The sequence below is a fragment of the Cuculus canorus genome, chromosome 5 (assembly GCF_017976375.1).
Source record: "Cuculus canorus isolate bCucCan1 chromosome 5, bCucCan1.pri, whole genome shotgun sequence".
In the NCBI taxonomy this organism is placed as follows: domain Eukaryota; kingdom Metazoa; phylum Chordata; class Aves; order Cuculiformes; family Cuculidae; genus Cuculus; species Cuculus canorus.
This window is the reverse complement of record NC_071405.1, coordinates 15,985,616-16,009,289: the sequence shown is the minus strand read 5'-3', so window position 1 is coordinate 16,009,289 and position 23,674 is coordinate 15,985,616. Positions and strand designations below refer to the sequence as shown.

Below are 23,674 nucleotides of genomic sequence, written 5' to 3'. Positions count from 1 at the left end.
ACTGTTCATCCTTTGGGGATGATAACGTCTTGTGTTCAGCATCATCGGCACTGAGCAGATGTTTCTTCTCTGATCACCTCTGTCTGCAGACTTTCCCCATCTCAAATGCAAGGTCCGGCAGAGCTGGAGACAGGTCCAATTAGCAAGAGATTTGGCTGGTGTGAAGTTCACAATAACGTTAAAATGAGTCCTTGGAAAGTAACAGAACAAGCATTTTTCTGGGGAAAATTATCCACATGAATGGAAGTGGGAAACACATTCTGTCCCAGCTCTTGTCTCCCTGCAGAGCACTGATGCAGACCGCTGCCTCGCGTTGCCCAGCCCTGATTAAAGGGGTGACTAAAGCTTCAGAGAGTTTATTTCCCGGCGTTTTCCGTGTCGAGGCTGCTGTTTGGGGGCACGCCGCATGCCGCCATGCCCCGCGACACCGTCGCCTGACCGCCATGTCCCGGCGGAAGTAATGATGGATGTCGGAAAAAGCCGTGCAGGTTCTCCGGAGACAGTGAGGATAGGACTGTGCGCGGCACGCCCCACACAGCCGACTGCACCCCTCAAACGGCTCCACCGAACACGCCTGGGAGGGGAAACACTGTGCCGCTGGCCTGGCGCGATGGTAGGACTACGGCTCCCAGCGTGCTCCGGGGCAGCCGCGCATGCGCAGTGCTCTTACCGCGCTCGTAGTCCCGCCCCCTTTCCTGACTCATACCTTGGCTGGGACCGGCTGGGCGCCCCGCCGCCGGAAGTGCCCCCTGTTTGGCTCAGCTAAGCGCCCCGCCACCGGAAGTACCGCTTGCTTGGCGCGTGCGGTGGCTGCAGATCCCTTGGCGCTCCGCTTGGCTCCCGCGGGCCCGCTGTACAAACCATCCCGGGCCTCGGGCCTCGGGCCTCGGGCCTCGGGCCTGGCCTCAGCCTTCCCGATGTTGCCCAGAGGAGGCCGGGCCTGGTGGCTGGGCTGGTAACGGGGCCCAGTGCCGTCGGGGTTTCTTCCCTCCTTCCAGGCAGATCCACCTGGGAATGTTCCTCAACTTGACGTGTCAGCCCCACGTGTTGTCAGCTCTCAGGATGGGGCACCTTGTTCATTAGAATTCCAGCTCTGTCCCCATCTACTTGTAGTCACCAAAGGCTTTGTTCCTGCTGGAGAACAATCTTTGGATAATATTCCAGAACGTAACCAAAGCCCCTCCATTCAGCATTGTTAGAGTGAATATGCCTGTTGGCTCTAGTGGGAAATCTGGGGATGATTGTACTTGTCCAGATCTACTCTGGGTGCCACACTTCCATGTCCTTGTCCTGTCCAGAGATGGCTCTGCCCCTCAGACACCTCACCCCAACTGGGTGCTCTCAGAGAGCCTCAGGGGCATCTTTCTCACCTAGGAGCTGCCTTCCAGCTCTTGGTGTTTCACCACCTACGCCTGCATGCTGGGATCCTCCGTCTGTCTCCAGCCACCCTGCTGAGAGCCGAAGTGGGGGCAAAACCCATGGGGCTGTGGGTGTCTCTGTTACAAGTCGAGTAGCCACCAGGCAGAGGACCCCACGCAGGAGATGGACTTCTGGGCATGCAACTGGCATGAAAAGCATGGCCACGGTGACCCTCTATGCTCATGGCCAAACCCATGCAGGCTGGGGTCTTCCTGAGCTATGAAGACAGGACAGTGTCCTTCTATGACGTGACTTGTCACCTTCACAGCTACACTTCTGAAGTCATCTTCGCTGAACCACTCTGTGCCCTGTCCCATCCAAGCATACATGCGCGGGCATGGAAGATTCCACTGCCGCCTGCTTGCAGGACAGTACAGTCAATGTCCTTGCACTCAGCAGAAAACCTTGGGACAGTCAAGCGGGAGGAGAAAATGTGGAGCTGAGCTACATGGGAAGAACTTTTGGGAACTTTTGTTGCTAGACATCTTGGTATTCTTACCACAACCAGTCAGCTTTCGGGCTAGCGCCGTGTTTAGCTGTACTGTAAGGACAGGTCTGCAGTTTAGTTAAAAACAGACGGGTTTTCACAAGACGAAAGGTGGTGCTGCAATGAAGTGAGATGTGAAAAAAGGCAGCACGCCTGGTGGTTGAGACATCTGTATTGTGGGATAACATACAACATTCTTTCCTTTCCTACCAGAGCATCTCTTATACATTTGGTTATTAAGTGAAAACTGGCATGTCACTCAGACTCTAATTAATTAAAGTGATGGTAATTTAAATTAAGCCCAGATTGTTTCATCTGAGTGCCCCGCCACCCGAAGTGCCCTTTCCTTGGCGCGTGCGGTGGCAGCACAGGCTGTTGCGCCCCCCTTAGCTCCCCCGGGCCCGCTGTACAAATCATCCCGGGCCTTGGGCCTGGCCTCAGCCTTCCCGATGTTGCCCGGAGGAGGCCGGGCCTGGTGGCTGGGCTGGTAATGGGGCCCGGTGCCAGGGACGGTTCTCTCCTTCCTCCCTTTTTCAGAATCAGAATGGTCCTCAGCAGAGGTGCTGCAACCCTTGGATCATATTTATGTCCTCCTCTGAACTCGTTCGAACAGTTCCAGATCCTTATATTTAGGACTCCAGAACTGGACACAGGACTCCAGATAGGGTCTCACAAGAGTGGTTCAGAGGGCCAGAATCATCTTCCTTGCCCTTCTGCTTCTTTTGATGCAGCCCAGAACACAGTTGGCCGCCTGGGCTGCGAGTGCAGATTTGTCAGCTCATGTGGAATTTCTAATCAATGAGTACTTCTACGTCCTTCTCTGCAGAGCTGCTCTCAATCACATCATGTTCTTCTTCCCTTCCCCCTTCTTCCTGCCTTTCCTTCTCCCTCCCTCCCCTTCTTCTTTCTTCCTTCCCATTTTCTTCCCGCCTTCCCTTCTTCCTGCCTTCCCTGTCTTCCCTTCCCACCTTCCTTTCCCTTCTCTCGCCCCTCTCCCTCCTGATCCCCTTGGGTGCTGGGGTGCCTGCAGGGTGGGTGCTGGCTACTGTTTCACCAATCTTTGCTGCTCAGTGGGATGAGCAGCAGGGCTGGGCGGAGGGGAAAGGCAGTTCAGTGCTGCAGCCTGTCTGCCTCTCTCCTTTACTATCCTTTCCTTCCTCCCCGTGAGGTGCCCCGACACACAAAGCTCGTAGGAGCAGCACGGATGTGGCTGCCTTAACAGCTGAGTGCTTGTGTCAAGGACTGCATTTCAAACCGCAGTCAAACTCTTTACACGTGGCTGGCAGGGTGTGCTTGCTCTCTGTCAAGGCAAACTGAGGTCATGGCGAGCTGGTGGAGCTTTGGGCTGGTGTAGGATTGAGAGCAAGGAGATGCCTTGGTGTTACAGGCAGCCTCAGGCAGTCAGGTGAGGTGGAAGTGTCACTTAGATTGGTTCTGCTAAGGGAAAGAAGACTCAGATGAGTTATGACACAGTTGTACAGCTTGAGGGAGCAGAGCTAACGTATACGAAGACCAGCAAAGTGAAAAGTACTTAGAGGAAAGCGAGCTTTCTTGCTTTACGATGACAGGATTAGGCAGGTGTGTTAGCTATGACAATGTAATGATACTGGCAGTTCCCAGCTTTCTGCTCTCATTCCTCCTTCCCTCAAATTCTGTTACATCTCTGTGTTTTGGCAGGAAGGGTTGAAATAAGAGGAGGACAAGAAGGACAGGGATCTGTTGGTGTCTCAGAGGAAGCCATGCGGATGATCCGAGGGCTCAAGCACCTCCCATACAAGGACAGGCTGAGAGAGTTGGGGTTGTTCATCCTGGAGAAGAGAAGGCTCCAGGGAGACCTTAGAGCAGCTCCCAGTACTGAAAGGGGGCCTACAGGAAATATAGGGACAGACTTTTTAGCAAGGCCTGTTGTGACAAAACAAGGAGCAATGGTTTTAAACTAGAATTAGAGAGAATTAGACTGGCTGTAAGGAAGAAATTTAGAGGTCCCTTCCTACCCAAACCATTCTAGGAGGAGGAGAGGTACTGGCATTCGGACCAACTCAGCATGCTGGCTGTTGACTAATCCTGGTGCTATACGGAAGATGGAGATGTTAACAAAGGGTCTGCAGTCTTCTTAAGAGGAGTTGTGAAGGACAGCATTCTTCACAAGACAGTTGAACTCTGAAATTAAAGCCAGGTGCTGGAACTTTTCATGTATTCCCTCTGACTTCCAGTGTAACAGCAGGGCCATCTGCTCAGTTTTGAAGGCAAAAAGAGATGCTTTTCAAAGTTTGCTGCTGGCACAGGAGTAGCACCTTTCTTCATTGGGTTACTGCAGACCTCAGGCGAAATACATTGCCTGAAAATGAAATGCTATCTTGTTCTCAAGGAGGAAAATGAATAAAGATCATGTGCTGGTCAGGAGGAGAGTATGCCTACTTCCCAATTCCTAGCCCTTCGGGTTTTGCTGCTTCCATAGGTGCTGTTGCTCTGTCCTACCTAAAAGGAGAGCAGGAGCTGACTGGAACAAGAAGAGTTCTGCCTGATGATGGTTGGGGAAAGGGGCAGAGCTGTCTCTTACCAGCTGCTTCTGGAAGAAGGTGCTTCTGAAGGACTCAGTACAAGAAGAGAAAGCTTCCAGCTGATCTGAAGTAATGATGATGTCATTTTCTCTTCCCATTCCTCAGTCCTTTCATGCAATGGTGTTTCTTGTGCTGTTCATCGCTGTGGAAACAGATACATTCTCAGTCCCCTTTCTCCTTCTTTCTTCGTTCCCCCTCTATTTCCAGCTTTTTTTCCTAGATTGTCAGCTTTTTATTGTAGGCCTCCGTGCGACTATGTTGCTGTGACGGGACTATGAGCCAGTGTAGGCCGAAGTCATTTGGGCAGTGCTCCTTTCTCCTGTATGGAGCCACTTCTGGATGGAGCTGCTTTTCTGGCCTCTAGAGTAAAGCAAAAAGGTATTGAACCCTTCCCACCTGTGGAAGCCTGTGATGGGACAGGGCCTTGTGGGCAGGACTAAGCCAACCATGCAAAGGAGAAGGATTTTCAGTAGGAAACACTGGAAGTGGACATTCTTTCCTTTACTAGGCTGACAACCATAGTTTACCCAGTTGAGATGTTCACATTTACAGGGAGGGAGGTAGACTCTAACAATTCCAAAGTGTATTAAAAGATGAAAGCAGAGAGTAAATACAGGCTTTTCTAAACAAGTGGACTCATGGGCAAATAGCAAAGGTAGAGAAATAGCAGAGATCTTTTGTAGGGACTTATATGCTGCCCTGATACCAATTTATGGTTCAATAGAAGGAACAGGGAATAGCACTTGTCTAGTGTTTAGATGAGTCATAATTGCTGGCAAAGTTAATATGGGTGGTTCTGGGTATCTTACATCCAAAATTGTTCATTAACAGGGCAGCGAGACAGCCTTTTCTTTGTTTGCGGCTCTGAACCGACTGATCAAAGAGGTGTGTGATGAGAGTGGGAGTTGAATAAGCACAAGGTTTGGTGACAAATCCTTGCTTCTCATCATGAGGCTCTTGGGATGATGGGTGAGCCAGGGCTGGGGTGCATGCTCCCTGCTGGACTGGGCACACCGTCTTCTCCAGGGAAGCTCTGCTATAGTGGGGCCATATGGGCTGGTAAAGAAGTAGGTCACAGAAGCAGCATGACCAGCAGAGCAAGGGAGGGGATTCTACTCCTCTGCTCCACTCTGGTGAGAACACATCTGGAGCCCTGTGTCCAGTTCTGGACTCCTCAGCACAGGGAGGACATGGAGCTGTTGGAGCGAGTCCAGAGGAGGCCACAAAGATGATCCAAGGGCTGGAGCACCTCCCATATGAGGACAGGCTGGGAGAGTTGGGGTTGTTGAGCCTGGAGAAGAGAAGGCTGTTGGGAGACCTTAGAGCAGCTTCCAATACTGAAAGGGGCTCCAGGAAAGCTGGGGAGGGGCACTTGATTGAAGAGTGCAGGGATAGGATGAGAGGTAATTCTTTTGAGCTGAAAGAGGGGAGATTGAGATGAGTTCTTGGGAAGAAATGTTTTCCTGTGAGCGTGGGGAGGCCCTGGCCCAGGTTGGCCAGAGCAGTGGTGGCTGCCCCATCCCTGGGGGTGTTCAAAGCCAGTTTGGATGGGGCTTGGAGCAACCTGATCCAGTGGGAGGTGTCCCTGCCCATGGCAGGGGAGTGGAACTGGATGATCTTTAAAGTCCCTTCCAACACAAACCATTCTGATTCTATGAATTGCCTATGTCAGACAGTCTCTGCTGCCGGGTGAGCCTGGCTGTGGCTGACATGCAGTTGCTTTCCAATTCCAGTAAAAGGTTGGTTGCTTTTTGTGTGGTCATGCTGAGACAGTTCGCATAGCTGAACTTCAAGGCCAAAGTTTCCTGGATTAAGTAACAATGCTGCAATTCTGGCTTATTTTTCCTTCCTAATCAGAAAGTATGTTTTACATGGTGACCTAAGGAACATCCGCATGGTTTAGCATCTGACCCACTCCCTCCCTCCACCATCCCGTTCATTCAGCTGACGTCAGCCCATTGCTCAATCTGCACCTCCTGACTGGAGAAATGCTTTGTAAGAGAACTCTTTGCAGCCACTTCCCTTTTGGGGCTGATTTAACATCTCTGCTGCTTCTTAGCGTCCTGGCATCTTGGCCACATCCAAGGTGTTCAGCTTGTGCCGTTTCAGCATGAGTCTTATCTGAGGAATGGCTGGCTGTAAGCCAGCTCCACTGTGTCTCATCTCCATCTGCCCTGCAGCACTGTAGGTCCTAACCTGCTCTCATTGTGTGCTCAGAGCCATCAGAGCAGATCCCAAACAGGCCCCAAATCACCCCTGGGAGCAAGGCTATGGTTGCCTCCCATTTTGTTGGTGCTTTTTGCTTTTCTCATCTTATGCACACACACACACACTGGAAACTTTCAGTTCATTTTTGGAGGTGTTCTAGTGGGATCTTGACAGCCAGCAGAAATTCAGATGGCTTGTCAGAAGAGGAAGTTACAAGGACCAAATTAAGCACAGGATTTACAGTTCACATAGTTTTGGGAACAAATATCTTGGCCACAGCAGGTGTGAGGAAGCACCCTCTTCTTTCGGGAGGGTGTACCCTAGCTCATATAGATCTGGCTGTCCCCACCTCCACTCTTCTACTTCTTGTTGCTACAGATCTTCACCAGCACCCCTCAGCATGAAGGCATAACCTGACTGAGCTGATCTAGCAGCCTGCTGTCCTCCCACCCTGCACCTGATAGTTGTTGGATCCATCCATTGGCCAAACTGACCCTTGAAGCTAGCCAAAACTGGTACATCTTCCCTCGTCTGATTCATGCTGGGTTCATGAGCTCTAATGGTCTGTGGAGACCCTGATGAACACTGGAACTAGTGTGGGGTAAGCAGGGTGGCTGGAGACAAGGAAAAGAGGCAGATAAGGAGCGTGTAAGGAAATCAATCTCCCCTTCTTGGACAGCCTCAGGCTGTGTGAATGTTTTAGCAGCACACATAGCTTTACTCCAAGCTTACTGCTGTCCTGTGGGTTGTGTTCCTTCACAACAGCTTTTAGAAGCAAGCAGGAGTCTCAAAGGCAAAGAATCCAGCCTGTGTGAAGGAAAAGTGGAGCAGGAAGCCTTTCTTTTTCTCGTCAAACAGGAAAGTTTCTGATTTGACTGGTTTCAGTCTTGGTCATCACTGCTTATCTAGGCAGGTTTTGGGCAGCGCAGCCATGCATGACGGAGCAAGCATACTCATAACTTAGAGCAACTGACGGGAGGGACTAATTCCTTAGACCAGGCAGAGCATTCCTCTGGCTGTCTCAAACCTGAAATGAAGCTGGCTGCTATCCTGCAGTCCAGGAGCCTTGTAGACAGCCATAATTCATAACCACATGAGACTGATAACAACAGCTTTTAGTGGGAGCATCATTCTAGCATGCTGACCAAAACCACGAGGCAGCATTAGCTGATGGCAACAGTTTAAGAGGCTGGTCTGCCTGTGGTTAATGATTCCTCTTTGTTCAGCAGAGCTTCTGCCACCACAGGTAGTGCTACAGTCTGAGACAACCCGATGTGATTGCTAAGGGGTTTACACACGCCCATCTAGAGCACCGCGTGCTCCTGTAGCTGCCCTTGCATGTTATCAGACTGCCTGCACAGAGCAGGTGGCTGTTCCCTAGCTGTCTGAGTGGCTGCTGGAATGGTGCTATCTGTGGGCATGGTCCAACATCTGCTGAGCCGAATTCGATAAATTACACGTGGTCCTCATATCTGATCCCATATAGTAACATCAAGGTCAGGCCATGCCCCAATGACACTATTTTCCCCATTTTATTTCTCCTTCTGTCCAGTTTGATCACTTTTTTTCTCCCATAAATGCTGGGGGGGGAGAGGGCTAGGTTGGAGAAGGGTGAGCTGGGTTCCAAGGTTCTGTCCCTCCTTTTGCCCTCTTTGCTCAGCGAAAAGCACAGGGAAAGCAGCAGAGCTTGCTTCCCCACCAGCTGCTGCTGGGTCATGAAGGGACAGGTTTCCAGTTCACTCAGAGGTGACTTTGTGGAGGCAAATACTCTGCACTTCCACACTTGCTGCCCGCTCTGCAGGTAGCACATGTAGGAGCAGATTCACCTTGAGCCCCTTGAACTGCTTTAAAGTGTTTTTACCCTGATGCTGAGAGGTTGGACATACACTCAGAAGAAGTATGTGAGAGTGTGTGTGTGTGTGTGTGTAGCCTGCAGAGTGGCTGCATCTCAGCTGCATAAATCACATGCATGGTTTCAGCATCCCTGTACAGTGCAGCAGGAAACAGCTTTTCCCACAGACTCACAGCAAATTCCCTTTACTTTCTGCTTGCCCTTGCCAACCTATGCCTCACCCCAACAAGGAAAACCCCTCCAGTTCATCTAAACCACTAAGGCGATCTAATCTCTTTTCTGCCTCTAAATAAGCCATGAAACAGGTTCCTGAAGAGCCGCAGCAGCGGTTTGGAGTTGCCCATCCCCACCATGTCCAGATTGAGAGGGATTGTGACATGGGTCACTGTGTGTTTTTGCGGTGGAACCGGTGCTTTATCAGGCTGGTGCATGTTCCTTAAGCTAATGTTTAACTGCCAGTTCCCTGTAAAAGCTTGTTTCTTCTCATCATGCTTGAAAGCATTTGTCCGCCTGCCCCTTTTTGGGTGGCTAAATATAAAAGCAACCACCACCTACTCTGGAAAGGCTTAACACTGTGTAACGTCTTTGCTACACAGGCTGTCGAAACGGCATCTTGGGGACGACGAGTAATTACAAATATAAGCACGCACTGGCAGATGGAAAGCCTGGTCTATGGCCAGAGTCATGAGACAGGGAAGCTTTTACTTCCCCCACCAGCCTCTGTTTCTCGCTGACCGCTGATTTCTCCTCAGTAACAGCACTGTGGAGCTATGCTGGCAGCGTGTGGGCACCTTGCACTGCACACAGGGCTGTCTGTGTGCCAGCTCCAGTGTGAGAGCCTAAGACACGCTGTTGTGCATCCTCACAAAATGAACCGACGGCCTCAGCCTGAGGGCAGGAGGGGACAGACATCTGCTTAAAGTTTATCTCTTTGACAGATTCCCAAATGAAACTTCATCTTTAAAATACAACATTTTGCCTGTGTATCCTACTCAGAACGAAAGCTGACTGTTCATGAAGGCTTCACTACTTACCAGTGTTTTGGAAGGGGATTCATGATAGGAAGGAGGTAATTTTTGATGTATTGAGAAATTTCCCTCTGGTTGTTGACTTTTACCTCGTGGTTCTATTTGCAAGCATTTTTCCCAGCTTTTCAGTATTTGAGGAAAAAGTTAAGCACATCAGAAATAAGGGATGAGAATGACACCCACCCCCAAACCCTTGTTTTTAAGCTTTTGTGAATCCGAGAGGGAAAAAAAAGTGGAAAGTGCTAAGACAGGATGATGAGCATATGGCAAATGCTGCGGATTGTGGCCTGGGATGGAATGTCAACACTCAACTAATTGTGGCTTTTGCAACTTGGCAAATCTGTCTTGTGAAAGCTGCAGCACGGCCACTTCATGCACAGGCTGTAACTGCGATTAGAGCTCGAGCTTTCCAATCCCAGACAGTGGGGTCAGTCTTGAATTTAGGTTAAATGGGGCTGGTAGATGCTAGTGAATTCATCAAATCATGCTTCTGGCTGTACTGGGCAGAATTATTGTGTTATAAACATTGCTCTTCCTCACTTTCTTGCCTCTAAGCATGTTTTGAGAGGCACGTCAAAGGAGAAAAATTAAACTAAAGGGATATTCTAAATAAAGTCATAGAATGATTTAGGTTGGAAGGGACCTCAAAGCCCATCCAGTTCCACCCCTGTCATGGGCAGGGACACCTCCCACTGGATGAGGGGCTCCAAGCCCCATCTAACCTGGCCTTGAACACTTTGTGGGAGAGGGCAGCCACTACTTCCCTGGGGAAAACAGAGAACTGTAATCTCTTTGGGCATTTTATTTATACTGACTGTGCACAAAAATGTTCCAGAATGAGAAAAACTGTAACACAACTTATAAAATGTTTGTCTGTCTAAAAGGAGGTTTATATTACTTTGCTAAAAATCCTGTAGGACAGACCCTTACAGATTATTTTATTTTAGGGATTTTTCCCTGTAGCAGAACAACTTCATATTCAACCTCCTAAGCATATTTCCTACAGTAACGTAACGTATCCTGTCTTTCTGCCTCAGGACTGCGTCTCCAGGAACTAACAGTTCTGCGTAGCCCAGTCACTTTTGTTCTGCGCTGTAAGTACTCCATGAAAACCTGTTGCTAAAACCTGAGTTTCTCACATGTAGAAATTGGGGCACTTAAAGGAAATGACTGAACCATTTTCACAATATTTTGCCCAAGGAGTGAGAGGAAGAGTTTGCTGTTAATTGTACTTCCATTTTTAGGATATCTTACAGAACAAACAGAGCCCAGATGTTTTCAGTAAACAGCTTTCAAACCCCACAGTTGAGATCGGTGTCAAATTTCCAGCCACGTGACCAACCTTGGAGCCAAGTTTAGAGTTGCTTTTGTGTTTACATAAAGTCTGCGAGCTGAATGACATTGAAGTTTGGAGGTGGAATGGAAGTTCTCCATAACAAATATTTGACAGGACACACGGTTTATCTTATTTACAGGACTTTGAGCTTTGAAAATAAGGTTACCATATTTTGGTTGATGTAATGTTTGAGGATTATTCAGCTCTCTCTTGCTCCCTGGTTTTGGAACAGTTGTTGCTTTTTAACTCAGAGCTGTTCCTATTCCAGCCATTAAACTAGCAGGGGAAAACCCAGGCATTTTAAAGCTGAGGGGAACATTTTCTACAGATGTTAAATGAAATATTGTGTATTGCTGGACATTCTGGCTTGTCCAACTACAGAGAGCTCTGCTTACACCCAGGAAGCCCTCTTGCTGAAGGTCTAGTTGCCTGCCTGAGTTTTTGCTCAGGGACTTAGCAGCAGAAATCTGGCTTCTGTTTTTACAAGCTTGGAATTGACTTTGCGCAAACACTGCCCAGTATCTGTTTACAAGTCACGTTTTCAGCTCGCAGCAAGATCGCTGCCATCATTTGGAAAGATCGGGCACCAGAAGGGTCAGAGTCGAGTCAATACAAATGTTATTCAAATGGGTACAAGAGTGGTGGAAATATTCTCTGTTTTTAGGACCCCAGAATGTCTTTGCCAGCATCAAACCTTGCTGCATGGTGCTGTGCTCGGCCTTGTCTGCACAAAATTGCTCTAACCATGCTACTTGCTGTAACAGGCTGAGAGAGTTGGGCCTGTTCAGCCTGGAGAAGAGAAGGCTCAGAGGAGATCTTTTAGCGACCTTCCAGTACCTGAAGGGGATACAAGAAAGCTGGAGAGGGGCTGTTCATAAAGGCTTGTGGTGATAGGGCCAGGGGCAGTGGGTGTAAACTGGAGAAGGGCAGATTTAGACTGGACATTAGGAAGAATTTCTTCACCATGAGAGTGGTGAGACACTGGCACAGGTTGCCCAGGGAAGTTGTGGCTGCCCCATCCCTGGAGGTGTTCAAGGCCAGGTTGGATGGGGTCTTGAGCAGCCTGATTTAGTGGGATGTCCCTGCCCATGGCAGGGGGTTGGAACTAGATCATCTTTAAGGTCTCTTCCAACCCAAACTATTCTATGATTCTATGCGTCATGCCCTCTTGAAAACTCACTTCAGACCCCCAACCTAACAGCTATTTACTCTCTGCCCATACTGGGACTCCCAGAGGACAGACAGACAGACAGATACGTGCATGCACATGTAGGTATTAATATGGTGTTTCCCCTGCTGAGATATTCCAAGGTATACGCAGTCTCAGTGGGGTTTTGTGCATTTGGATATTTCTTGACCACTGTCCACCCGTTCTGACTTAATAATTATCTGTGTCCATATGGAAACATTCATCAAAAATGCTCTGATTATTTTTGAACACTTAATTTGTCCTTTCATAGAATCATTGAATGGTTTGGGTTGTAATGGATCTTAAAGATCATCCAGTTCCAGGCCCCCTGTGATAAGCAGGGACATCTCCCACTGGATCAGGCTGTCCAAGGCCCCATCCAGCTTGAACACCTCCAGGGGTGGGGCAGCCACCACTTCTCTGGGCAACCTGGGCCAGTGCCTCACAGAAGAACATTACTTCCTAAGATCTCATCTCAATCTCTCCTCTTCCATCTTGAAACTGTTCCTCTTATGCTGTCCCTGCACTCCCTGATCAAGAGCCCCTCCTCAGCTTTCCTGGAGCCCCTTTCAGTCCTGGAAGCTGCTCTAAGGTCTCCCCACAACCTTCTCTTCTCCAGGCTGAACAAACCCAACTCTCCTAGCCTGTCCTCACACAGGAGGTGCTCCAGCGCTCAGATCATCACAGAATCACAGAATCACTAGGTTGAAAAAGACCTCCTGAATCATCAAGTCCAACCATTCCTATCAACCACTAAACCTTGCCCCTGAGTATCTCATCCACCAGTCTTTTAAATACTTCCAGGGATGGTGACTCCACCGCCTCCCTGGGCAGCCTGTTCCAGTGCCCAGTGACCCTTTCTGTGAAAAATTTTTTTCTGATGTCCAGCCTGAACCTCCCCTGGCAGAGCTTGAGGCCATTCCCCCTTGTCTTGTCCACTGTCACTTGGGAGAAGAGGCCAGCTCCTTCCTCTCTACAACCTCCTTTCAGGTAGTTGTAGAGAGCAATGAGGTCTCTTCTCAGCCTCCTCTTCTCAACGCTAAACAAGCCCACTTCCCTCAGCCACTCCTCGTAAGACTTCTCCTCCAGCCCCTTCACCAGCTTTGTTGCTCTTCTCTGGACACGCTCCAGAGCCTCAAAATCCTTCTTGTGGTGAGGGGCCCAGAACTGAACACAGTACTCAAGGTGTGGTCTCACCAGTGCTGTGTTCAGAGGGAGAATAACCTCCCTGGACCTGCTGGTCATACCATTTCTGATACAAGCCAAGATGCCATTGGCCTTCTTGGCCACCTGGGCACACTGCTGGCTCATGTTCAGTCAGCTGTCAACCAACACCCCCAGGTCCTTCTCCGTGCAGCTTTCTAGCCAGACTTACCCTAGTCTGTAGCACTGCATAGGGTTGTTGTGCCCCAAGTGCAGGACCCGGCGTTTGGCCTTTAAACTGCATACCATTGGTCTCAGCACAGCGGTCCAGCCTGTTCAGATCTCTTTGAAGAGCCTTCCTACCCTCCAGCAGACCGACACTTCCTCCCAGCTTAGTGTCGCCCGCAAACTTACTTAGGGTGCATTCGATCCCCCCATCCACGTCATTGATAAAGACATTGAACATGGCTGGACCAATGCCTCCTCAGGTCTGCTCCAACGGATCCATGTCTTTCCAGCATTCCTGTCCATAAATTGGCTGATGGTCAGGTTTGTGCTCTGTGTGTAAACAACAAGAGAGCTTGCTCCATTGTTTCTGATGGGATCTTGTCCAAGGGAAAACAGAGATAGTCTTCAACAATTTGAAGCTTGTGTAGGCAGACAATACACAGACCTTTCCTTGTGGGCAGCATGAAGGGCGCCTCTACTTCACACCAACAAAGCAGCTAAGAGCCAACGTGAATCCAAAGTGACATCATGGGTGCACTCTGCTGAGAGGACGGATCAATCCCTGGGCAGTGGGGATGTGTCTGTGTAAAAGTGTACTGAAATAAGTCACTTGCATTACCAGGCTCTTTTTCCTGTAGACACTGACATCTTCAATCTACTGGATTTGAATGAGAAAGGCCAGGATCTCCCCTCTAATTTTGTTTCATGAATAATGGTCAGGCATGCAGTTCACCATTAGCTACTGAAAATAATCTGATAGAAAGTAGTGTGTGAAGTATTTGCAGATGCAAAAAATGAGCTTGCAGTTATGGAACATGAATTTCATCCCAAAAGTCCGGCCTGAGTATGGTAATGCTTTAGCAGGCTTCTTCCCAAGAATCCTTGTAAATGCATTCTTTGGGAAGAAGGGCACAGGATAAAGGAATACTTAACCCAAGCCAAAGGAAAACAGTATGGAATAAAGCCAGAACTAAACCAGAATGTGACAGTAGTTTGAGAGTCAATCAGATGTCTGGGTACAGCTGAACCTAAACTCTGAACCTAAGACCAGAGCATAAACGCTCTTCATGCTGGTCACTGAGGTGTGGCTGTGCAGCACACTGAGTCCTATGCTGGTCATGAACATCTGCTGTCATCAAAAATAATGTATATTGTGCAACTTGCAGTTGATCCAGAGAACAGAATGTGGGACTTCCCTAAAATTCCTGACATTTAGTCACGAGTGGCACAGCCTGTCCAAACTACAGAGGAAATATTTCTATAATTAATGGACTTTCTGTTCTGTTGTTTACAAACCGTGCTGTTGCCCAGGCTTTTCATGAGAACTGGAAAAAATAAAGAGTGATTGCTTGCAGTCTATAAGGTGCTGGGCAACTTTCTTCTGATAGTTCTAAGTGTGCCTTTATCAGCCACAGGCAAAAAGGTGAGGTGGAAAGGGAGCACGAACAGCGAACACAACGTAGAAAAATCATAGAATGGTCTGGATTGGAAGGGACCTCAAAGCCCATCCAGTTCCAACCACAAGTGCACCTCCCACTGGATCAGGGGCTTCAAGCCCCATCCAACCTGGCTTTGAACACCTCCAGGGATGGGGCAGCCACCACTGCTCTGGGCAATCTGGGCCAAGGCCTCCCACCACCTCATCGTGAAGAATTTCTTCCTAATGTCTCATCTGAGTCTTCCCCCTTCCAATCTAAAGCCATTCCCCCTTGTCCCATCACTAGAAGCCCTTGTGAAAAGTCCCTCCTCAGCTTTCATGGAGCCCCCTTCAGTACTGGAAGCTGTTCTAAGGTCTCCCCGGAGCCTTTTCTTCTCCAGGCTGAACAACCCCAACTCTCTCAGCCTGTCCTCACAGCAGAGGTGCTCCAATCCTTGGATCATCTTTGTGGTCTCCTGTGGATCCATTCCAGCAGTTCCATTTCCTTCTTATATCGGGGATTCCAGAACTAGACACAGGACTTCAGATGGGGTCTGATGAAAGCAGAGTAGAGGGGGACAATCCCCTCCATCGCCCTGCTGGCCACGCTTCTTTTGATGCAGCCCAAGACATGGTTGGTTTCTGAGCTGCAAGCGCACATCGGTTTGGTATTTTGCACGTTTGCCTTTGTGAAATACTGAAACACACTCTGCAATGAACTTCCAGTGTAGTGTCAGGTTATGCAGGAGTCTGTGCTTCAGGAGGACAACTCCTGCCTCTTGGCAAGCCTCTCCAGATGAACGCAAGGTTTGTTTGAGGTACCTGCAGGCTGGTGAAAGCACTGCAGTATGAAAACAGTAATGTGAGTCCACCCAGCAGTTACAACTGTGGTTTTTGTTTTACATAAGCATTTGTGTGGGAGGAGAACAAGAGATTTCAAATGTATCTGGCAGCCTGCTGAAGCGACAGGTATGACCCACGTTAACTTCGAGATCTTAATTACTTCTGATGGTTAACCGACAGAAGCAACAGAGAGCAGTAAACCAAAGGAAGCCACAGGCTGCCTGTTCCCTTCGGGCGTTCAGGGCCAAGCCTTATGCTGCTGTTTACACGCAGATGGACCTGGTGCAGTCACATGTGGGAAATCACACATTACCGGGAAGGTTCAAAGACCGAGTCAAACTTTGTAGAAAGAAACAGTTAGGGGGAAACTGATTTAGAATCATCGAATCATAGAATTGTGGAATCATAGAATAGTTTGGATTGGAAGAGACCTTAAAGATCATCTAGTTCCAATTCCCCTGCAATGGGCAGGGACACCTCTTACTAGATCAGGCTGCCCAAGACCCCATTTAATCTGAGCTTACAGGCTCTGAGGAATTTCAGCATTAACATTGTCTTAGTAAAACCCAAGATTTTGGGAGCACAACACTACAGGATGATCTCAGTTTAAGGAGGACGTTTCCAGCCCTCAAGGTTACACTTAGAATCTGCTGAAAATTCAGAAACTAGAAAGTAAAATACAATGTTTATTGAAAATAAATGATTGCACCAACATAATTCCTGTGGTGGTACAAAAAACAGCTGAAATAATCATCTTGTTATCAGACGGCTTAGGTTTTTCCACTGACCTTTGATTTCTGGATTATCTCTCTATTATTCGGTGTTATGTTTGAACTGACTGTAGGCTCCTTGCCTAAATCTCACCATCAAGAAAATCCAGCATCTGAGGGTGATAATTCTTCATTTCTCACCATCTTTCTTGTGACTGGTGCCTGCGGTCATCACTGATGTGAACACCCAGCATACCCAGGCCATCAGCAAACGCCGACAGCCGGTGCTGCGGGGTCCAGCAATGACTTGGAGCTCGTTTGGAGAGTGACGGTACCATCCACCTGTGTTTGTCCCTTAGTGTTGGGTTGGCTCATTGGGATAACCAAGGATTTTCACCTTTATCTCATATAATCGTAGAATTAGGCAGGCCTGCTTACTGCCTGAAGGGTCAGGAGCCCCACGCTCTGGTAGACACTACCCCACCCCCCAGCCTTCAGGTTGAGGCTGGGAAGGAGGTCATAAAATTGTGGAATAATTGGTGTTGGAACAGACCTCTAAGCTCACTGAGTCCAACCGTCAATCCAACACCAATGTGCTTACTAAACCACATCCTGAAGTGCCATGTTTATAGGTTTTTTGAACCCCTCCAGGGATGGAGACTCCACCGCTGCCCTGGGCAGTCTCTTCCAGTGCATCACCACTCTTTCAGTAAAGAAATTTCTCCTAATATCCAATCTAAACCTGCCCTGGCACAACTTGAGGCCATTTCCTGTCGTCCTGTCCCTTGGTACTTGAGAGAACAGACCAATACCCACTTCACCACAACCTCCCTTCCAGGAGCTGCAGAGAGCGATGAGGTCTCCCCTCAGCCTTCTGTTCTCCAGACTAAAGAGGTCCCTCAGCTGCTCCCAGAATCCTTGGGCTCCAGCCGCTTTCCTGGCTCTGTTCCCCTTCTCTGAACATGATCCATCAGCTCAATGTCTTCCCTGCACTGAGGGAGGTCTCACCATCATAGTCATCACAGGGTGGCTTGGTTTGAAGAGACTTCAAAGCTCATCCAGTTCCAATCCCTGTCATGGGCAGGGACACCTCCCTAGATCAGGGCACTCAAAGTCCCATCCAACCTAGCTTTCAACAGCTCCAGGGATGGGGTATCCATAACTTCTGTGTGCAACCGGGGCCAGGGCCTCCTCACCCTCACAGCAAAACGTTTCTTCACCAGATCTCATCTCCATCTCCCCTCCCCAGCACTCCCTGATCCACAGGCCCTCCCCAGCTCTCCTGGAGCCCCTTTCAGTGCTGGAAGCTGCTCTAAGGTCTCCCTGCAGCCTTCTCTTCTCCAGGCTGAACAATCCCAACTCTCCCAGCCTGGCCTCGAACAGGAGGTTCTTCAGCCCTCGGATCATCTCCGTGGCCTCCTCTGCACTCGCTCCAACAGCTCCACATCCTCCCTGTGCTGAGGACTTCAGAACTGGGCATGAGGCTCCAGGGGAGTGGAGCAGAGGGGCAGAATCCCTCATCACAGAATGGTTTGGATTGGAAAGGACCATCAAGCTCATCGAGTCCAACCCCCCCTTGCATTGAGCAGGGACATCTTCAACTCGACCAGTCCACCCACCATAACTACTTTGGCTGCAGCCCACGTCCCCAGTTTGGGGATGAAGGATGGGGGGGCGGGAGGGTGGAGGGTGGAGAAGGAGAAGGGGGGCGCTGAGAGAGGGGAAGGGGGAGGCGAGGCGCGTGCCGTCACGTGGTGCGGGGGAGGTGCTGAGTCACGCTGGGCTAAGCAGAACGCGCGGGTCGAGGCTCCGCCCCCCGAAGTGAGCACGTCAGGAGGGGGCGTGGCCACGCGGCGTCGCTATAAAACGCGGGGGCGCGCGGTGGTACCCTCTCAGAGTGCGTCGGCGAGGCGGAGCGGAGCGGGTTCCTGCGTCAACAGTGCTTGGACGGAACCGGCCACGCTCGGCCTTCACCTCCTTCTCATTTAACCCTCATCGCATCAAACTCACCCTTCAGGCAACGCCATGGCAGCCCCTCCTTCCCAGGTGCGCCAGAACTACCACCAGGACTGCGAAGCCGCCATCAACCGGCAGATCAACCTGGAGCTCTACGCTTCCTACGTTTATCTCAGCATGGTGAGTGTCTGTCTGTCTGCCTTCCTTCCTTCCTCCCTTCCTTCCTCCCTTCCTTCTCAGGGGCTTAGTGTGGGCAGAAAGGGAGAGGAGGGGCGTGGGGCCTGCTGGTGGGGAAAGGGGAGGGGGGCCTTCCCTGGGGAAAGGGTGATACAAGAAGCAATTACTATTCCAAAAAGTGGAATTTTTTGATTGAATATAAAAAAGCAGACTTAAGTTTTCATCCAAGTAATCGTATTTTTTGAAAGTTAGACAAAACGTCCATCGGACAGCATGTTTTCTTACAGCATGTTTTATCCAATAGCGTTTTTCCAGCCGCTGTTATGATACAAGAAGTAGTGACTGTTACAAAAAGTGGAATATTTTGATTTAAGCTGAAGAGGAGTTTTCATCCAAGTAATTGTATTTTTTGAGACTTAGACAGAATGTTTTTTATAGCGTGTTTTTTTCAAATAGTGTTTTTTCGGGCACTTTATTGTTTTGGAAATGATAACGTATTGAGCATGATCTGTGCTGAACAGATGTGTTTTCTTCTCTAGTCACCTTTGTTTGCACTTTTATCTCAAACGCAAGGTCAGACAGAGCTGGCTCCAGCTCCAAATTAGCAAGAGATTTGACTGTTGTGAAGTTCACAATAACATTAAAATGAGTCCCTGGAAAATAATAGGATATGCATAAGATTTCTGGACAAATCTATCCATCTGCATGAAAGTGGGAAACACCTTCTGTTCCAGATTGATTGACATCGCTGCCTCGTGTAACCTGATAAAGGGTACTTGCTCTTTAAAACTCCAAAACGAGTCTTAAGAGTTTATTTGCTGGTATTTTCGGTGTCAAAGAGGGCGTCTTTCTGTCCACGCCTGCGTGAGGAAGAGGGTGGCAATGAGGGAAGGGGCTTGGATGGGATAAAGGAGTCGCTGGGAGGGCTGTCCCCAAGGGAGTGCGGGCAGGGGTTTTGGGGGAAGTTCCCGAGTTCCTGCAGGCACATCCACCCCCTCCTCGCCTCTGGGAAGTCTCAGCTTTCCTCTGGGGGTGGGGCAGCCGCCGGCTTTGGGTAGGTGAGGCTTTTATCTCCCCCAGTTACACGTTAACCGCTCTCTGTCGCCGCTCCTTATCAGCACAGCTCAGCGGCTTCCAAGCGGCTCTGCCCTCGGGGCTGGGCTTGGATAGCAGGAGTTGAGTAACGAAGCGATTGGCACCTTTCCCACAGCCGCTTTTGTCTCCAAGGCAAGGTCTTTCGTTCATAGTTAAGAAGTGAATCGTTAGGAATCCGTGGTTTCCCTGGCGCTGTGCTTGCATGTCTCCCTTGGCGTGAGACTGATTTTAGCCAGAGCTGAGATGGGTGAGTTTGGTCCAAACATCAGCTTTGACCTCTTTGCTGCGATCTTTGCGCTTTAGCAGCTGTGAGGGTAACTTGAGACTTGACATTGTGGTGTGTTGTGGCGTAGAACTTCACAGCTTGCTTCTGTTCCTGTCTGGGCCTGAAAGCTACATGTAATTGGTGGATGATAGTGGTACACAAGCACTGGTGTCTTGCCCTGAGTCTCCAAGCTGCTAGTTTAAGAGCAGGGATCTCTGTAGTTGTTTGGTAAACGACTGGCAGTTGGTACAAAGCTTTCCATTTAATCCTGTCTGATGGCTCTGCCCGAAGAACAAACAAGCTGTGTGATGGCTTCTAACTGCTGTTATATTTTTTTTTGGCTTTTGGAAAAGATGATCCTGTATAAGTTGTTGAATATGTATTTTAGTTCAATTAACCTTTTGTCTTTCTAGTGTGACACTAGCTTTTGTTTTCCAAAGAAAGTGCACTTCTCTTTCCAACTCCTGGTAAGCCCAGTAAAGTTGGGAGGTTTGAGCCGTACCCGGAAGTTCTTGGCCACCCTTAACTGGCATTGCAAGGCAGAACCTTGACTTCTGGTCATTGTAAACAAAGTCGGGCAAACAAAGAGAATGAGGAAGTATTCTCGTTATAAAAAAAGCCTTCTCAGTTCTGCTGTTTGGGGCATTTGAACGATGTTCAGAAAAACGCTATCTTTGGAGTGTGGGGATTTTTGTGTCTTCAGAATGGAACCACAAACACCGCTTATTTGTGTTCATGGTAGGGATACAGATTGAAATTTAATCCTAGTAAGGAAAATCGAATTTAGTAGCAAAGGAAGAGCATTGGCTCACCGCCCTGTTGTTGTCAATGCCACTGCTGGCCTTAGCTTAAACTTTGGCCACCTTGAAGTAGGCTGGTAGGAGACATCTGAAGTTACCGGACAGACTTGGCTTTGTGAGGCTCGGGGTTTTGAGCATATGAATTCTTGTTTTTCAGTCCTACTATTTTGACCGGGATGATGTGGCTCTGAAGAACTTTGCTAAGTACTTCCTGCACCAGTCCCATGAGGAACGTGAGCATGCTGAGAAACTGATGAAGCTACAGAATCAGAGGGGCGGGCGCATCTTCCTGCAGGACATCAAGGTGAGGACTAGAGCTATGGGGTGTCCTCTCTGATGCTGAACTAGACTTATGTCTCCAGACTGTATGGAGAGTAATTTTGCTGTGGATCCTCTCCTAGAAGGAGCAGCAGCTGACATTAGATGAACATGCTGCCCAGCTGTGATCTGTGCATGGTACTTAGTCCAAAATCTAGAGATGCTTTTTAATTTGATAAGTTTTGCTGACTGAGTAATACAAAGTAGTTCCTTAAGAGGAGGGTGCTTGGCTGTAGGTGGTTTCCTGTGGGCTGAGAGTAACTGAACAAAACTGGTTCATCTACCTTAAATTTAATGGTGTTCTCTGCATGGTTTGTAGAGAACTCCTGACTTGCTTGCTGTGGGAGGGAAATCTCAAGTTTCCATTTGCTTGTTATGGCTTACTGCGAGGTTCCATAGCACTGTTTTCTTGAAGTCACTTGAATTAGATGATTCAGAACAGCAGGAGGGAGGCAATGTAGTAGTGCTGGTTAATGCAAGACAGCTTACAATGGCAAATGAAGAAAATGATGGGCACTTAAAGAGAATTCCCTTGCCTACCAGTGAGTCTGAGTGCTTGTAGACACCAGACTCTACATTAGGCAGCACTGAGCTGAAGACTTAACCTCCGCTGGTGTCTTAACTGCTTTGTTTTTCAGACTGTGCTCATTACCTGTATATGTGGGTGAATGTTTAAGCCAGTGGGCTGTAATGACGGTAGCTCTGTTTGATCTCTTGCCTAAAAGAGCGCAGAACATGATCTAGGGAACAGGCACAGGTCTGGGACTCGCAGCATGTATTCAGTTCTGTTCAGAGTGGACACCTTGTGCCAAGTTGTTAAAGATATCTGAAACTGTTCCAAAAGACTTTGCTCCCTAATGGTCTGTGGGTACTTACAGAAAATATGGTCATGTGCTTTCCCCTGCTAGAAGCCAGATCGTGATGACTGGGAGAATGGTCTGACTGCAATGGAGTGCGCCCTGCATCTGGAGAAGAATGTGAACCAGTCACTGCTGGAGCTGCACAAATTAGCAACTGAAAAGAATGACCCACATGTAAGTATAATGTATTCTGATGCTGGGAATGTAGCTGTGTTGAGGGGACTGGTATGTGTCTGTGTGGCTTCAGGGGGCAGTTGTGTCCCTGACCTTACTAAAGATGAAAAAAGGATGTGAAGTAGCGGTGTGGCCTTTGCAATGGGAAAGACCCGACTTGTTACTGTGCTTTAGCTATTTGGTAGGGTTATTACTGTCTGTTCCCAGGAGAAGCAGTTTCAGCGTGTTAGGGTGGCTGAGGCCTTCCTTATGGATCAGTGGGTGTACTGCTTTGCTCACGGCCTCCTTTGCTCTCTGTAACAGAAGAGTGTGTTGAGGAGAAGAAATGTGTTAAGCTCTGTAGAGGTCTATGGAAATGTTAATTTCTTCTTTTTGTCGTAAGATTTTTGAAGTCACTTAAAATTAAATGACACTTCAGAATATAGTCTGAAAATTCAAGTTTCTTCTCTGTGAAGTTACTGGCAACGCTGGCTTGAGGTTTTAGTATCTGGGAGAGATTGACATGTGTCTGAATTGAAGTACTTATGGAAATGTCTTGCATACATTAGAGGAACTCCTAAAGAACAGAGCTGGGCCCTTCTAGAAGTGTGAATATTTGTGGTTGTGATTTCAAGTGCTGCGCAGTGAGCACTTCTGAATGTGATCAAACTTTCCTGTTGCTTCTTGGCTTCTTGTAGTGAGGAAGAGAGGGGTGTTTGAGTTATGTTGTGCTGTGGTGTTGTGGAGCAAGTGTGCCTAGATGAGCCTGCCCCACTTTGATCTTATTCTGCCATTGCTGAAGCAAAACCTAAAGGCTTCTTCCCTCTTGGGAATCTTCTGCAGCTTTAATATTGTCATTCCCTGTATCTTTTACTTTTGCTAGAGAGGAGTGGTAGGATTTCAGATGCAACCTCCACAGGATAAGCTGCATTCAGGTGTAAATTGAACCTCTTGTCTCCCTTTCAGTTGTGTGACTTCATTGAGACTCACTACCTGGATGAGCAGGTGAAGGCCATCAAAGAGCTGGGTGACCATGTGACCAACCTGCGGAAGATGGGGGCACCAAAATCTGGCATGGCAGAGTACCTCTTTGACAAGCACACCCTTGGGGACAGTGACAATGAGAGCTGAAGTCTGGCCAGGAGGCACCCTGTGGGTTTCAGTGGGACTCCTACCTTACAGTCCAGCCATGCATGCATCTTCAGCTATTTAGATAAACAGTTCTCATACTCTGTACCAAATATCGCCCCTCTTTTGTGTTTTGTGTATTGCCTTCCATCCAATAAAGTGACTTGGTTCAAGCTGGCTTTTTCTGTTTCTCTTGTGAGTGAGAGGCCTATACTTGCATGATTGTGCTCCATAATGTGTGAGGGCCATTTAAATTTGGCAAGAATGAAGGAATATTGTTAGAGGGGTCACAGAGGGATCAGGTTTTAACTGTGTAGTGATTTCATTATAAAAATGATTCTCTTTTCCAATCTAGTGGGATTACTGCAGGATTTACCCAGTGACTAAAGCTGTGTTGTTAAATGCCTTTGTCACCAAAGCTGTTAGTGTAATAAATGCACAAGAAAGGGCAGGTTTGAGTGTCTGGGCTTGCTGAACTGGTTGCTGTGAGCTCAGGTGAGT

At 48.6% G+C, this 23,674-nt stretch overlaps 1 protein-coding gene and 1 long non-coding RNA gene across 2 annotated transcripts; both read left to right on the top strand.

Annotated features, from left to right (window-relative positions):
- Window positions 1-9,114: 9,114 nt before the first annotated feature.
- On the top strand, window positions 9,115-11,892 carry LOC128852279 (uncharacterized). Its single transcript, XR_008450026.1, has 3 exons — window positions 9,115-9,596; window positions 10,593-10,649; window positions 10,800-11,892. It is a non-coding gene; the product is annotated as an uncharacterized LOC128852279 (long non-coding RNA).
- Window positions 11,893-18,304: 6,412 nt separating this feature from the next.
- Window positions 18,305-23,346, top strand: FTH1 (ferritin heavy chain 1). Its single transcript, XM_009564490.2, has 4 exons — window positions 18,305-18,557; window positions 20,872-21,018; window positions 21,941-22,066; window positions 23,012-23,346. Exons 1-4 carry the CDS (start codon window positions 18,447-18,449, stop codon window positions 23,174-23,176), a joined length of 549 nt encoding a protein of 182 aa, XP_009562785.1. The 5' UTR covers window positions 18,305-18,446; the 3' UTR covers window positions 23,177-23,346.
- Window positions 23,347-23,674: the final 328 nt, after the last annotated feature.